The following is a 14,274-nucleotide window of genomic DNA, read 5'->3' as shown; positions in this document are numbered from 1 at the left end:
CCAAGAACAGGGGATAGGTCTCCATAGGAGATAAGGACACAGTTCTGTTTCATGGGAAACTGGCATTATCGTGATGCCTGTAGAGTAGGTTGAAGTTGAACTGTGCAAACCAACTGTTAGAGGATATTGGAGGACAGCAGTTCACAGATAAGTGACTGCCATGAAAATCCATGCATTGTAAGGTGTGTTCATCCAAACTCGGAATTTTGAGAGACTGGGAAAGGAAAAAAAACCCTTGAGGATGCCAGTTAGTCATCTATTCCTGTCAACATTCTGTTTCAAACCAATAAGTTTCAGAATTAAAAGCCTGTAGGTTACCAGAGCTTTGTGGACATATGCCTGGTTGTTACTTTTTTGTTTTTCCCCAGGGGTTACGTGGAGCTGAATCGCTCGGCTTTCCTGGAGCCAGATGGATTACCCAAGCCACGGAAATCCCTGTTTGTCAGCCAGAAGCTCACTGTCTCTGTTGGCGAGGTTGTGAACGGGGGGCCCTTGCCCCCAGTGCCCCACCATGTGCCTGTGTCCAGCTTCAACGGGCAGAATAAATACATTGGTGGAAGCACCTCTGTGGATCAGGCCGGCAGTAGCCAAAAAGCCAGTGTGGAAGCAACAGGTGAGAGCAAACCTGCATTTTAGTTACTGCTCAGATTACATTGTCAAGGCAGAAGCTGTTTGTGGCTCAGAGATTGAAACTGCATGATAATTTAGATGTAGTGAAAGGACTAGAATTTAAATTGCATGAGAATTACAGAATGGTTTGAGTTGGAAGGGACCTTGAAGCTCGTCAAGTTCCAACACCTGACATGGCATCAAGTTCCACCACCTTCAACTAGACCAGGTTGCTGAGGTGTGTTTATGTATCTGTAAAAGCCAAGAACAACCTGATTAATAAAATGTATTTCCCAATTCAGAAAATTCTCTATTGAGCCAAATTTTGCCAACATAAGTGAAATAACAAATGTTTGACTACTTCGGAAAACCAACTTCCCTTTGCAGTTTGCATATTTTTTATTTGCAGGTGTTTGTTGCCTCTGTATGTATAAACATGTCAGTTTTCAGGTTAGCTGAATGTGTGTTTTTCTGTCCTTGCTGGAAGTACAGATAGTGTGTGTAGGTGCCAGGTGTGCCTGACTTAAAACAGTTGCTTTGTTGGAAATACATGTGCTTGGTAATGAGGGTAATGTGCAATTAAATGTTTAAATGTTTTGTATAAAATATTCATAAATGTAAATTAATTTCTATGATATAACTTTAAGGCAACAAACTGCTCTTATGGGTTTATTTTATGACCTGCTGAGTTTTATCAGACAAGCCAGTTTTTTGAAGAAAAAATTTGCTTCTGTTTGTGACTGATGTGGTTTCCTTAATTTTTCTCCTTTTCCCTCCCAAGAAGGAAGAGTGGAAAGCAGAGGTGTGGATTTAGAGGCCACAGCAGTGAGAGTCCAGTCCCCATCTCATCTTCTGCCCTCGCTGTTGCCTCGTCAGCTGGTGCCAGTCTTGCCCTCTGCACAGCCCATCTCCCAGCCTGCTGCACAGCCTGAGCCTCCCCCTTCAAAGCCTCAGCCTGGTTACTCAGATGAGGTAGGGAAATCTAAACTCATCAGGAAATATTTGGGAAAGATCTGTGAAATACAACGAAAGGTAACCAAGTTCTTAGGGTATTTAATTTTTTTGTAACATGCGTGTCAGATGAGACATGACAAAAGTTTCTTGCTGTGGGTACATGACCATTGATGCTGGGTCTTGAATGTGTACCCCATCTACCTGTGCTGTTTTTCTCCCTCCCACACAAGTTTTTGTATGCTGATGCTGAACCAGTCTCAGAGAGTCTCATTGCTTTGTACAGTACAGTTGTCATATTCTGCCTAGATAATGGCAAATTTCAGTGAAGGGTAGACCTGATAATTTGGAATTAAATCAGCTAGAATGGAAGTCTAAGGTAAGAAAATAAGAGTCTCTCCTCAGGTATGGTTTCCTGAATTGATTTTCCCATATTTAGTACAAAAATCTGCTTTTGTTTCTGTGCTGTTACTAACCTTTTAGATAGTCTAAGTAGTCTGAAGTTTGCAGGCTGTTGCGTTTGGTTAAGTTGGCTCAGTTTGTAAGCAGAAATACAGATGCTGCTGTGAATTACAGTCAGTTAAGGAAGGCAGGAGACCCTTACTCCCAGTTTACTCCTGAGAAGGACTACACCTTGTTTCAGCTGCTTCTTCTGCTGTGTTGCAGGACATTGCTGAAGTGGTGGATGGGCTTGTGCATGATGTCCTCAAAGGAGAGTGCAGAGAAGTGGGCAGAGCAGGAGCGGCTTACGTGGCTGCTGCTATCTGGTAAAGAGCATTTCTTGCAGGTTCTCCTGGAGTCTGTCACCACAGTTGCCCCTAGCCATAGCAGCACCATGTGTGAAGATGGTAAAACTAAGCACTGCCAGGTCTGTGATGGAGACTATGTTACTGATGCAGTGGAAGGGAAAGCAGACCTTTCTTCAGATGTCTGTCACATCCCAGCTCTAGCCTTAAGGGAAGGCTGACCCAAACCTCTGGAAGCTTTGCCTGGTTGTGGAAGGGAAGGTGCCCAAAGAGGGACAAGAGGAGCGAGTCCAGATGTGGCTGCTTCTCTGCTTCTGATAAATTTTCTCTCCAGGGCAGTTGGTAGAGTCATAGATGTGGGATGTGACCCAAACAGTTGCTGTTCCAGCGCTGTTTGAATGGGATAGCTGACCCAGGCTGACTAAAGTCCATACCCTGTGATGTCGTGGTCAGCAATAAAACTGGGTTAGAGGAAGAAGTTGGAGATTTGTGGCTTTCACGGTGGGCATAGATTGGGTACTGTCTGGGTATTGCTCTTTCCATGGGAAGTGATGACTGGCTGTGTTTACTTTGCTTGATGGGGGAGTGGGGGTTTTGCCTTTCTGTATTACAGTGTGTATTTATTTCCATCCACAAGTTTTCCTTTTTTCTTCCTACTTTCTTCCCTGTCCCAGTGTGGGGAGGGGAGTGAGCCAGTATCAGTGTGTGTGTGCTTGACTAATGGCTGGAGTCAGCCCACCACAGAGAGCAAGGTGTGGCTGAGAAAATACAGACCTGGGGCTTTGAGTGAAACAATTCTGGCTTTGAGAAGAGATTTGCTGTTTCTGCACAGTGCCTCAGAGGCCACCATTGAGGAACTTGTGACTGAAGTGATGGAGGAGATCCTCAGAGAAGTGGCTGGAAACATGCTCAGTGTGGAAAGGCAGCGTGTTCAGGAGGAACGGCGCAGAGTGGAGGAGGAGAGGTGAGGCACTGCTTAGGCTGTGGGGCACAGTGGGCTGGGTAGACCCCAGACAATGTAAGGACAGCTGGTGCCAGCCTGAGTCCTTATGCCTCTGCTCAAGGCCTTTGTCTTTCTGCCATGGTGGCAGAACAGTCTCACCTTGAACTTCCCTGGGATTGTACAGGCAGGGCTCCCCTCTTCATTCTTGGGTGATCTGCTGGTTAGCATTTTGGTTGCCTCAGAGCCATGGTGAAAATGGTGAGTGGGAAATTTAGGAGCTTTTATTTATCCAGAGCTTCCAGAGAGGGACATGCATCCTCTGTGTGCAGGAAGTTTTCCTTCTGAGTGAGCTACTTGTTTGTAGCTTATTGGGGTAAGAATAAATAGAATCCTAGAATAGTTTGGTTTGGAAAGGACCATAAAGATCATCTAGTTCCAAGCCCCAGCCATGGGCAGGGATGTCACTCACTAGATCAGGTTGCTTAAGGTGTTTTCAAGGGAAACCTGGCTGCATGCAAAGCTGTTTATTTAGAAACCAGATAGTGGGAAATAATTTTAGGCAAACTGCATGTAGTGCTTGTGTAACTAAGCAGCAAGTTTGCCAATGTAAAGTTTTTCTTTGTCCTTCCAGGCAAAAGCGGGAAAGAGAAGAGTTAATAAAGCAGTTGAGCCAGTTGCTGGGTATGGAATTAATGGAAGAAGTAATAAAGGAGAGTGTTAAAGAAGCTTCAGTCAGTGAGTTAAGGTATGTACAATGTGCTGCATGCAGTAGTTTGCTTTCCCAAGAGTTTCCTAAATGTCATGGACTTCCCTGTTTGCATCTCAGCCCACTGAATTGGCATCTGCTGGAGGTCTTCACCTTAGCAGTCTTGGTTTGTTTTATTTGGAACCAGATGCGCCTTAGAAAGAGACAGGCAAGCCCGGATTGCCCGGTGTTCAGAAGAAGTGTGTGGCCACTTCATGGAGCTCTTTCTGGAGGATGAGATTTTCCAGATTGCCAAGGAAACTCTTCAGGAGCTCCAGTGTTTCTGCAAATACTTAAAACGGTGAGTTACCACCCTGGGACACGGCTGCTTCACTTGGGAGCATTGGCATGGAGCAGTTAACAGAGATGGAACTACCACTCTCTGGTTGTGTTCTTTCTGAGACAGTTTCTTCTGTCTTATCTCCTTGATAAGGGTAGACCTTACAGTCTTAGTACCAGCCTCTGCTAAATTACTGTATATGGGGAGGGGATCACATCTTGTTGTAGTCAGGTAATGAGCTTGGTAGGAGATTCCAGATTCATTCTGTCTAGAAACTTGTAGTAGTTTATCCTTGTATTGTTTCTGCTGATCACTGGTTTTCCTGCCCATATGCTCAGTGTGTTGTGGTTGTTGTGGTGTTCATTTTACAAATATCTGGTGACAGAGGTCTGCAGAAGAGTTCATTAATGTGACCTATTTATCTGTTCTTTTCCAAAGGTGGAGGGAAGCAGTGGTAGCTCGGACAAAGTTGAAACGTCAGATGAGGGCATTTCCAGCTGCTCCCTGTGGCTTGGATTCCAAACATCAATTGAAAGCACTGTCCCCCAGTGCAGAGTGGCCTATAGCCATGGAGAACTTGTGCAAGAGATTCGTAAACCTGGGGAATGGAGGAAAGCTAGGAATCTCTTGCACGAGGTAAGGGATACTTCCAGTGGCATCAGTAGGAAATCTGGTTGGTTTTTGGAAGATAAGTTACCAAAAATTCTTTCATCGTGAATGTTATGGTGGGTTTGCAGAACTGTTTATTCTTAAATAACTTCCAAAATACTTTCTCCATAAATGTCATCACCAACACTGACAATCCAAATAAATTTTTCTGTTAACAGCAACATTCTGAGGCCTCTCTAATATTTCCCAGGCCTCAGTGTTCTTAGATTTGTTCAAAGTATGTGTTTATACACATATTTATATACATACACATAAAATGTACAGCTAAGAATATTTCATTTCCAGATTGAACTTGCTGAGAAACAAGACAGTGCATGAAATCAAAGTTCAGCACTTCTACCAGCAGTTGGTAAGGTAGGCTGGGGTTTGGTTCTTGTTTTCTTTAGAAGCATGCTGTAGCAGATGTGCCAGAGATACCAGAAGTGGCCAGAAGGTATGGCTAACCATGTCCGAATGTCTGCTTGCAGCCTTGCTTCTGGGGGTATTTTGGAATAAGGAGAACAGGAAGGTCATAGAATCATAGGATGGTTTGGGTTGGAAAGCACCTTAAAGATGATTTTGTCCATTCCATCCCCCTGCCATGGGCAGGGGCACCTTCCATTAAATTAATGAAGGTGTTGGGTCAGATGATCCTCCTGGGTGTAATTTTAAGGATCTGATGGGTATTATGGGGCGTGACTTTGTACCTGGATGGGATGGGGCCTGGGATGGGCTATGGGGGTAGAGGAGTAAATGAGCTATCAGTGACCTGGATTGTGGTTGGAAAATATTGATAGAGATATTTGGACTGCAGCAGAAGGTCTGGCTTCCCATGGCTCCTCATGCTCTCCAGTGGCCTGGGTGTGTGTTGGATCAGTGTGGAAGTGAAGCAGTATGTGTGTGCTCCTGAAATCCCCAGAGTAAGGCTCATGTGTCAGGTTTAGCAGCTGCAGTTCTTAAAGGATGAGGAACAGATCCAAAGAATTAACTGGTCAATACACTATAGTATTGTAACTTGTTCAGTGCAAGAGAGACATTACTCAGCTGTGAAATAGCCCTGGGGTGGATCTTTTCACCAGTTCTTTTGTCTCTCTCTAAGTGATTTAGCTTGGACTCCCCTGGATCTTGTCTCATTAATCGCGGAACATATTCCAGTTCAACAAGAACAAGTTTTTTGGAAGGCGCTCTTGGTTTTGCCCAGTGATGATGAATATTCCAAGGATGATCCCAATAGGTATGTTGAAGAGTTGGTTGCTGGGTCCCTTTCTCAAATAGGGCAGACTTCTTTTATTTAGGCAGAAGAAGATTAGTAGTACACAGTCCTTGATGTAATTTTGCCTGTACCATTTCAGATTTCCAGCTTTTTTTTTCCCTCTAGAGTACTCTAAACAATATAGCTGTGATTTATTACAATGATCTGAATTCTTTAACATTGTTTAATTCCTTTTGCTCATACTGAAAACAAAACCATGGTAGATCGTTTCATTAAAATTTATAGCTATTTATTAGGTCTATTTATCATAACCTAAATTTGTAGGGTTATGATAGATTGTGGTATCTTAGAGGTGCTGATACTAAAACCCTAAAATGCCAGTTTCAACAACAAAACCCCTCAGAGCCCTATTTTTTGTTTGCTAGGATACTGATGGATTGGCTGAAAGCCAAGTTTATGGGACACAGAAACCATGAGAAAAATGCTTCACATACAGAAGGCAAAATTCAAACACTGACGTTATTTAGTTCTCCTGGCATGCAGGGAACCAGAAGCATTAAAGTCAGTGTGTGTATAAAGGTAGGTGAGAACAATTTAATGATATCTAAGAGGCCATAAAAGCAGGGTGGGCTCTTTTCTAGTGGATATTGTGTCCTGTCAGATGGAGGGAGATGATACTGGGAGGGTGTCTTGGTTTCAAAATGCAGGTATCCACTAAGAAAGGCAGGAGCCTCCCTTGAAACAGAAAATGCAAACCCCCTCTCTCCGAATTAATATAATTTTCAAATTAAGAGGCTCTCAGGCAAAGATATGGGAGTAGGAATAACAGTTCTTCATTAGGAAAAAAAAAGAAAAGAAACTATAAATATAAAAATAAAAATGCAGTAATACAAAACAGCACTGACAGAGTGAGAGTATGGCCTGACTCCCTGTGTGTCAGGGTGTTGGTAGCAGTCCCATTAAAGGGTGGCTGCAGTCCTCCTGCAGAGACAGGTGTGGTTCCGCTGAAGCAGTGATCCTGTAGAAGGGTGGAGTTTCCCTCTGAAGGTTCAGTAGTAGTGTAGATGGCCTGTTCTTCCTCTGGGAATCCAGTGGAGAAGAAAGCTGTTCCTCTGGGAATCCAGTGGGAAAAGCCTGACTGTTGTGTTCCAAATCTCAGATTATATCCAGGAAGGAATGCTTGGCTCCTCCCCCTGGGCAGAGCATCTCACAAAGGGATGATGTAATTTTATCAGTCATGCAGTGACACTCAATGGCCCGTGAACACAAGATATTTCCCTGAGGGAGGATTGGTTTGTGGAAGAGATGAAGAAAACTGCTCTGCCTAGTTTTAACAAGTGGCCCAATTAACAGAAGATAACACCCCACATCTAACAGATGGCATAGAATAAACACGCGCAGCCACATCTTGCATTTCCAACCTGAGACAGAGGGATAGGGTTATTGAAAAGGTGTGAAAAAGATGGAGTTTTTTCTTTGTTTTCAATCAGCTGAGAAATACCTGTAGTAGTAGAACCTGAATCATCAATTCCTCGTCCCAGAGCAGGTGCTGAAGGGCACTTCTGTGCTCAGCTCACCTATCAGACGCATCCATGTTGGCCTGACAACAGCTTGTTGTCTTAGATTGTGTGGAGCTCCAGGAAAAGGATGTCAAAGCTGAGTGGCAGTGACAATAAACTGCAGATTTTACTGTGGAAATAGCTTTGTTTAGTTACTTTATTGTTGTCATCTTTGTTGCCTATCTAGGTGGCACATGGTGCTCTCTCTGACTCAGAACTTGATTTGGCTGAGACACAAAAGGACTTGCTTGGGACCAGTGGCCTCATTCTTCTCCTACCTCCCCGAGTTAGCAGTGAAGATGTTGCAGAAGATGATGTTTACTGGCTTTCAGCTTTGCTGCAGCTGAAACAGCTGCTTCAGGCAAAACCTTTCCACCCCATAGTTCCCTTGGTGGTTCTAGTACCCAGTCAGAAAGAGGAGGCTGCGGAGAAAGAAGTAGAAGATGGTATGTAATTGTTTTTGTGTCTTGAAACAATGAATGTTTAGGGCTGCCCGAAGTAGAAGTCTTGCGACTAGTGCAGCCTCTTAGTTACAGTTAAAGCAAGAGGCTGTGATGTACAGCACATCCCAGAGCTTTCCTAAAAATCTTGAAGCCTTAAGAGCTCGCCAGTTTTGGCTTCCAGTTTTCTTTCACACACAGTATTTGATCCTGAGAGTCTGTGGGCAGAGATGGAGGGGAGCAGCAATGCAGTGAATGTAATGCAGAGCATGTGGCCCAAGGACATGTGTTCTTACTCTGTGTACGTGATGAGTTTTCTTATTTTTTAAGGTTTGATGCTCCAGGACTTGATTTCAGCCCATCTTATTTCAGACTACACTGTTGTAGAGCTCCCAGGCTCTGTCAATGACTTAGAAGGCACCAGAAGGGTAAGAACAGCAAGATGCAGGAATTATTTTCCCTTATTTGTGACTGTTCTATTTTCACTGACCAGAGATCAGTGGCATTTCTTACAAGGAAAAGAGTAAAATACTGAAAACTGCACTGAGACCAAAATTCATGGATTACCCAAACCCACTCTTGTCTGCCCTGCCTGTGTCGCTGCCCAACAGAGGAGTGCTGGTGGTGGATAAACATTTTATCCTTAAGCTCTTAGTCCTAAAATGCTGAAGACTGTTTGTAGCTGTTCTGGCTGCTATGAGATCATCCAGAGTTATCCCATCTTGGTGGATGGGACTGAGATGCCTCTACCACTCATGTTCTGTACAGGAATACAATCATACAGATCTCTCCCTGACAAGCCTGGAGTGATGCTGCCCCATAAACCCTCACAACTTAGGTCTGCAGTTCAAGGACTGCCACGATCCGACGTGATATAGTCACCCTGGGCTAATTTCTGTGAATCTGTCCAATTTTTCCTGGATAAGTTTTCAACAACCCCAGCATCCAGCAGCAGGGAATTCCACTGCATACCTCTACCTCATGTGAACAGCTTCTTCTTTGTCTGTTCCTGAGCTTGCTGTGTGGAAATTCAGTTTGTGGCCACCTAGCTGGAGAATTATTGTTGTAAATATAAGTATGATGATGCCTGATTTATTTGCCTTTGGCTGCATATTCTCTTGGAGAATGTTATTCAAACTTGGGGTTGAATCCTTTGTGTCCCAATCACAGCAGAGCAGTTTCCAACCCTCCCTCTTTTGTGTGTTGTAGGTCTCTGCAGCTGTGGGCTGGCTGGTGTCCCAGTGTCCTGCCTCCCTCGAGCTCTGCAGCCAGACCCTTCAGGAGTACATTGAGGATGGGATTGATGGAGAATTTGGCAAGCGTTTCTACCACGACTGGAAGGAAAGGCGTTTAGCTGGGCTGCCATCTCAGGAGCCTGGGGCCATCATAGAGCTCTACAACAGCGTGCTGCAGTTCCTGTCAGATGTGGCATCCTCAGAGCACTTTTGTGACTTGTCTTGGCCTGTCACAGAGTTTTCAGAAGCAGGGGGTAACAAGGTGTTGCCTCACCTGCAGTGGAACATGCCAGATCATCTGGCTTGGCTGAAGAAGGCTGTGCTGTCCTTCCAGATCCCATACTTAGATCTGCCTCCTTTAGGCGGTAAGTACTTCACACTCCAGTATCTTCTTGGCAGCACGTTGTTCTCCAAGGTATGCCTGTGCAGTGTTGGTTCTGTTACAAATTCTTCAAATTTGCTTCGGTTTTTTTTGTTCCACAGCTCCTTGGCATCCTGTTTGCCACATGATTTTTCAGTATGTCTCTCAGATTGCAAGTTCTTCCCACACTCAACCACTGATCCAGTCTCAGGTGGAGAATATGCTGAGCAAAACTTACCAAAACTGGAAAACCAGAGCAACTGGGAACTCTGGTGAAGATGGACCTTCTGTTGATGAGATCCCTTGGGATTGTATCTTGGCAGTCTGTATTGATCATAAACTCAGAGACTGGAAACCTCCCAAACTGCCTGTTGCTCCAGGTATTGTATCCTCCTGTGGCGTGGGTGATGGTGATGTGGCTTCTTTTGTGATGGTATTTAATACATTGCCAGTGGTGCCTTTCCATATGGCAGCAAGTGATGTGTAGCAGGGAGGCAGCTGTGGTCCTGCTGTATTCTGCATGTGTCTTCCCTTTGGAGCATGTATTTAGTATTGGTTATGGCTTAACTCGATCCTCTGACTACAAATGTGGCTCTGGTTAGAGTCTTTCAGCCCCGCCCTCCCAGTGGGAGAGGGTTTGAATCAAGCAAAGGCCTAAGAGTTACCCTTCAGAAGCTGTGTCAGCAGGGAGGGCAGGCTGCCACAGTTAATTGTCACTTCTGTTGATTAATGAAGCTTGTCCCAGACTCTGTTTGAAATCTATTCGAAAGCAAACAATTGCTCTTGCCTCAAATTGCCTTTTTAATAATGTGCTGTTCTGCTGAAGGAGAAAACCTGTGCAAATGATAAACGTTGGGTTTGGGTTTATTCACAGAAGCTGTAAGCAAAGATGGTCAGATTCGCGTGTACTTCTTCAAGGAGCATTTAAAGAACTACACTGTGCCTTTCTCATGGGACCAAGCCAGGCTGCGGACACAGGAGGAGATCCGGCAAGGCCACGAGAGGTGGGGTGCTGAAAAGTAGCATTTGGCATCCTCCTTGTGTACATCTGCTTGTGTACATCTCCCTAAAATGATGTAAAGGCTGTGCTGAAACAGAGTAGGAAGTAGATTTTATTTGTGCAGTTACACAGCTCTCAGAGAAGTGGATTGCTTGGGGAGTGCTGAAAGTGTAGAAATTAACTTCTGCCAAAAAAAACCACCCTGCTGCCAAGGCTTTGGAGTTGTGCAAAGCATGGCGGGAAAACAATGTGAGTCTGAGAAAATGATAGGTTGAGGGGGAAGGGATAGGTTGAAGGGGAAGGATGCCTTAGAGCTGTGTGGCATTAAAGTGTTTGAGATGTCAAGTCTAGCTCACTTCCCTAGCCATGTTCAGATGGAAGCCACTTTCTTCCCTCTTGGCAGCTTAGCTGCAGCTCTGCTGTATAGTGGGTGATGTTTGGGGTGAATCCTATGCTCCTGTCAGATTAGTTCCTCTCTAATCCCATGCACAGGTGGTGCTGTGTTGGACCCTGGCACAAGGGCATTATTTCTCAAAATGATCACTTCTCACTCCCTGCTATTTCCAAGCTTCAAGCTAAGAGGGAAAAACCAACACACTCATACCAATTAATGTGGTTTTGTTTATTGTTTTTTTCCTCCTCTCTTCAGATCAAAGATAAAATCTCCCAAGTTTTCTAAGAAACCGCACAGTATCTCCATGGTGCCAGGTCAGTATGGCTCTGGCATGAGCATGCTGCCGGTTCAGGAAGTGAGCATTCCAAGCACAGATGAATTCAGAGACACATCCTTGGCCCAGGAGCGTTTGTTAGCACAGTTGCAACTGGAAAAACTAGAAAACAAGAGGTAAGTTCCCAGAGCAGCATCTTTTCCTTGCAGCTTCAGCCCAGGGTTGTAAACAATTTGTACCTTGGATGGAATAGGAAGTTAAACTGTGCTAGAAAAGAGCCCTGACTGTCTTGAGCTCAATCTGATTTCATCAAGCACATCAGGGCAGTTCCCTACTATTTCCTTTGTGCAACAGGGGAACATTCCAGGGTGGTAGAAATTCTTGGAGTTCTCAGGAATGGTTGGAAACTCTGTGGTTAGTCACACCAGCAGAACTGAAGCAGTACATTGTGTACAGTGGTCTGTGTGTCCCCCAGTGTCACAAATGTCTATAAAGTCCTCTCTGGGGTGTCAGTTTGTAGCATTGCAGATCACAAAGATGAACTAAAGCTTTTGAGGTTGGTCCAAGAGGTTTTTGTCTCTTCTGCCTTCCCATAAGTTGAGTCTCTTCAGTCTGTGTGGCTTCTCTCTGTACCACAGTCTTCTGTGATGGATTTTGATAGCTGCAGTGGGGTGCATCAGACTGTTTTGAATGTGGCTGTGGAGATCAGATACTTCTGAATCCAAAAAACCTCTTAGTGTAACGCACTGGTTACATGGCCAAAGCCAGGCTGCCGTCTGACTAGTGCTCTTGCCCTTCCTGTCCAGGTTTGAAGAGCAGCTGCACCAATATCTAGCTGAGGATATAGAGCCCCTTGGGGATCTCCTGGGTCTTCCTCTCTATCTCCCTCAGTCTCTGCTCTCCACCCCAGCTGCCACCTGCCCCTTGGTGAAGAGTCCCATGTCAGCTGCGCAAGAGGTAAGAGAAGGCAGTTCTGAGCTAAACTAAAGCTCTGAGGAGTGCAGTAGCTGCAAAACCTGTAGTGGGAATTACTTTGGGAGAAAGTCTCAGTCTTATCTCATTTCCTTCTGTCCAGGCTGGGAGTCAGGAGGGACACAAGGTTCCGGAGCTGGAGCAAAGCTCTGCACTGTCAGATAGACTCAAGCACCTGCAGCAGCTCCTCAGAGCCACCAAGGAGGCCGAGGCTGCCTCTGAGCTCCACCTCTCTGCTCTGGTGGACATGGTGGACATTTGAGCCTAGCTGAGACATGGAGACTCAGGAAAGAAGTCCAGGTCCAGGCAATTGAACAGATAGACTCCTGGGCATGTTCTGGAACAAGCAGATGTTCTCCTGGGATGAGAACACGGAGCAGCTATGGGGCCTGGGCCCTTCTCACATGCGGGGCACAGGGTGAGCATGTCATGGATGGTCTGGGACTCCCTCCTTTTCTGCTCCACAGGCACAGAGACCAGTCAAATGCTTTTTCTTAGAATGCCTTAAATGACAGTGGTGGTTTTTCTTTCTCCCAGCTCTCACTGTGGGTAAACACAGCTTCATCAGGTTCAGCTGTAGGGTAGCACGGGCTCCTGGGAACATTGGGGCAATTGCTGTCCATAGCCACAGTCTCTGAAATGTTATGTCAGTCTGTGCTTCCTTCATGCAGGAACTGCCTTGCAGCAGCACTGTGGTTTGGAATTCCTATTCTCTTTCCAGGAATGTCAAAACGGTCATTCTCAAGTTGGAGCAGCACTTGGCCACGATTTTTGTACTTCTTGTTGCTCAGTGCAAATTCAGAAGGACTTTTGTTGTTCTGGGCCCAAGTTCTATTTTATTCAAGGTTTTCAGCATTAAAAATATGTGAGGTGCTTATTCCACAGATTCCATGTCATGCTGGAAAACAGGATGCTTCTTCAGTCTTCAGTAAACAGCTATGGAGAAACAATTTTCCTCTTGTTATTTTTTTGGAAGAGCAAATAGCCTGCATTCTCCAGCATTTAAAAACCTTAGGAAATTGAAGGCCCTTGGTTTTGGTTTAATTGCCAGTAAATAATTTGAAGATGTACTTCATGTCTGCAGTACTCCAGTACAGTTCATCTTTTTCTTTTTCTTACAAAATCAGCCAGTTTTTCTCAAACAGAGCCTTCTGCCAGGTTGAATATAAATTACTGCACTAAACTGATTATCTTGCCTGCCCAACCCAAGTTGAAATCCTCAGTAGTGTGAAACTCTCTTTGCCTTCCAAAAAAGTAATTTTACAGTTTTTTAAAAATAGCATTTCATTTGTAGTATTTATCTTAAACCCAAAATAGCAATAGTACCTTAATGCTAAGTTGAAATAAATTTAAATTGGAAAGGGTGTGCTTTAAGGCTGTTCCTGCTCCATGCGCTTTTGTTGGGCTTAGTTTTGTTGTTTAAGTGGTTCCGTGTGAACGGGAACCTGTGACCTGCTTTTGATGTTCTCAGTTTACGTGAAATTCAGCTGTCAAAACCCCACGGAGCTTTGGGAGCGTGGCTTATACTGTTTGCTGTAAATTGTGTTTTGTATGTAATAAAATTTTTAGTGGCTTGAAAGGTGGCCTCATTCCTCTGTAAAAGCTCCGGCTGAGGGATGCTTTTGAGGGGGAAGGGAGTGGGGAGGGTGGCTGCTGTCTGTTACGTGGGGCCTGTCTGGGGTACCGGTGTGGGGGCCTCATCTTGTTCCGGCCTCCCCCCTATCGTTTATCAGTTGATGGAGAACCCGGGGCAGCAGTAAAATCTCGACGAGGGTGGGATTCGAACCCACGCGTGCAGAGCACAATGGATTAGCAGTCCATCGCCTTAACCACTCGGCCACCTCGTCCCGGCGCGTGTTTCCCCACTCTGCCCGCCCCCCCCACGCGTGGGAACCACTCGTCCC

At 45.1% G+C, this 14,274-nt stretch overlaps 1 protein-coding gene and 1 non-coding gene across 2 annotated transcripts in view; one reads left to right on the top strand and one right to left on the bottom strand.

Moving 5' to 3' along the window:
* The window catches only part of MCM3AP (minichromosome maintenance complex component 3 associated protein), a gene marked incomplete at its 5' end in the record, with an annotated part of 20,591 nt that extends 6,642 nt beyond the window's left edge, over positions 1 to 13,949 (top strand). Inside the window, 18 exons of the mRNA XM_031064981.1 lie at positions 369 to 613; positions 1,391 to 1,581; positions 2,227 to 2,327; positions 3,139 to 3,270; positions 3,881 to 3,994; positions 4,143 to 4,295; positions 4,713 to 4,910; positions 5,229 to 5,297; positions 6,022 to 6,156; positions 6,561 to 6,714; positions 7,882 to 8,140; positions 8,465 to 8,562; positions 9,344 to 9,734; positions 9,853 to 10,110; positions 10,605 to 10,734; positions 11,380 to 11,574; positions 12,205 to 12,355; positions 12,474 to 13,949. Of these exons, the coding sequence (XP_030920841.1) occupies positions 369 to 613; positions 1,391 to 1,581; positions 2,227 to 2,327; positions 3,139 to 3,270; positions 3,881 to 3,994; positions 4,143 to 4,295; positions 4,713 to 4,910; positions 5,229 to 5,297; positions 6,022 to 6,156; positions 6,561 to 6,714; positions 7,882 to 8,140; positions 8,465 to 8,562; positions 9,344 to 9,734; positions 9,853 to 10,110; positions 10,605 to 10,734; positions 11,380 to 11,574; positions 12,205 to 12,355; positions 12,474 to 12,632 (3,133 nt within the window). The remainder of the gene's footprint in view (positions 1 to 368; positions 614 to 1,390; positions 1,582 to 2,226; positions 2,328 to 3,138; positions 3,271 to 3,880; positions 3,995 to 4,142; positions 4,296 to 4,712; positions 4,911 to 5,228; positions 5,298 to 6,021; positions 6,157 to 6,560; positions 6,715 to 7,881; positions 8,141 to 8,464; positions 8,563 to 9,343; positions 9,735 to 9,852; positions 10,111 to 10,604; positions 10,735 to 11,379; positions 11,575 to 12,204; positions 12,356 to 12,473) is intronic.
* Positions 13,950 to 14,135: 186 nt separating this feature from the next.
* Positions 14,136 to 14,217, bottom strand: TRNAS-GCU. The gene has a single exon. It is a non-coding gene; the product is annotated as a tRNA-Ser (tRNA).
* Positions 14,218 to 14,274: the final 57 nt, after the last annotated feature.

Source organism: Geospiza fortis, unplaced genomic scaffold (genome assembly GCF_000277835.1).
Source record: "Geospiza fortis unplaced genomic scaffold, GeoFor_1.0 scaffold474, whole genome shotgun sequence".
NCBI lineage: Eukaryota > Metazoa > Chordata > Aves > Passeriformes > Thraupidae > Geospiza > Geospiza fortis.
This window is presented reverse-complemented; position numbering and strand designations above follow the sequence as displayed.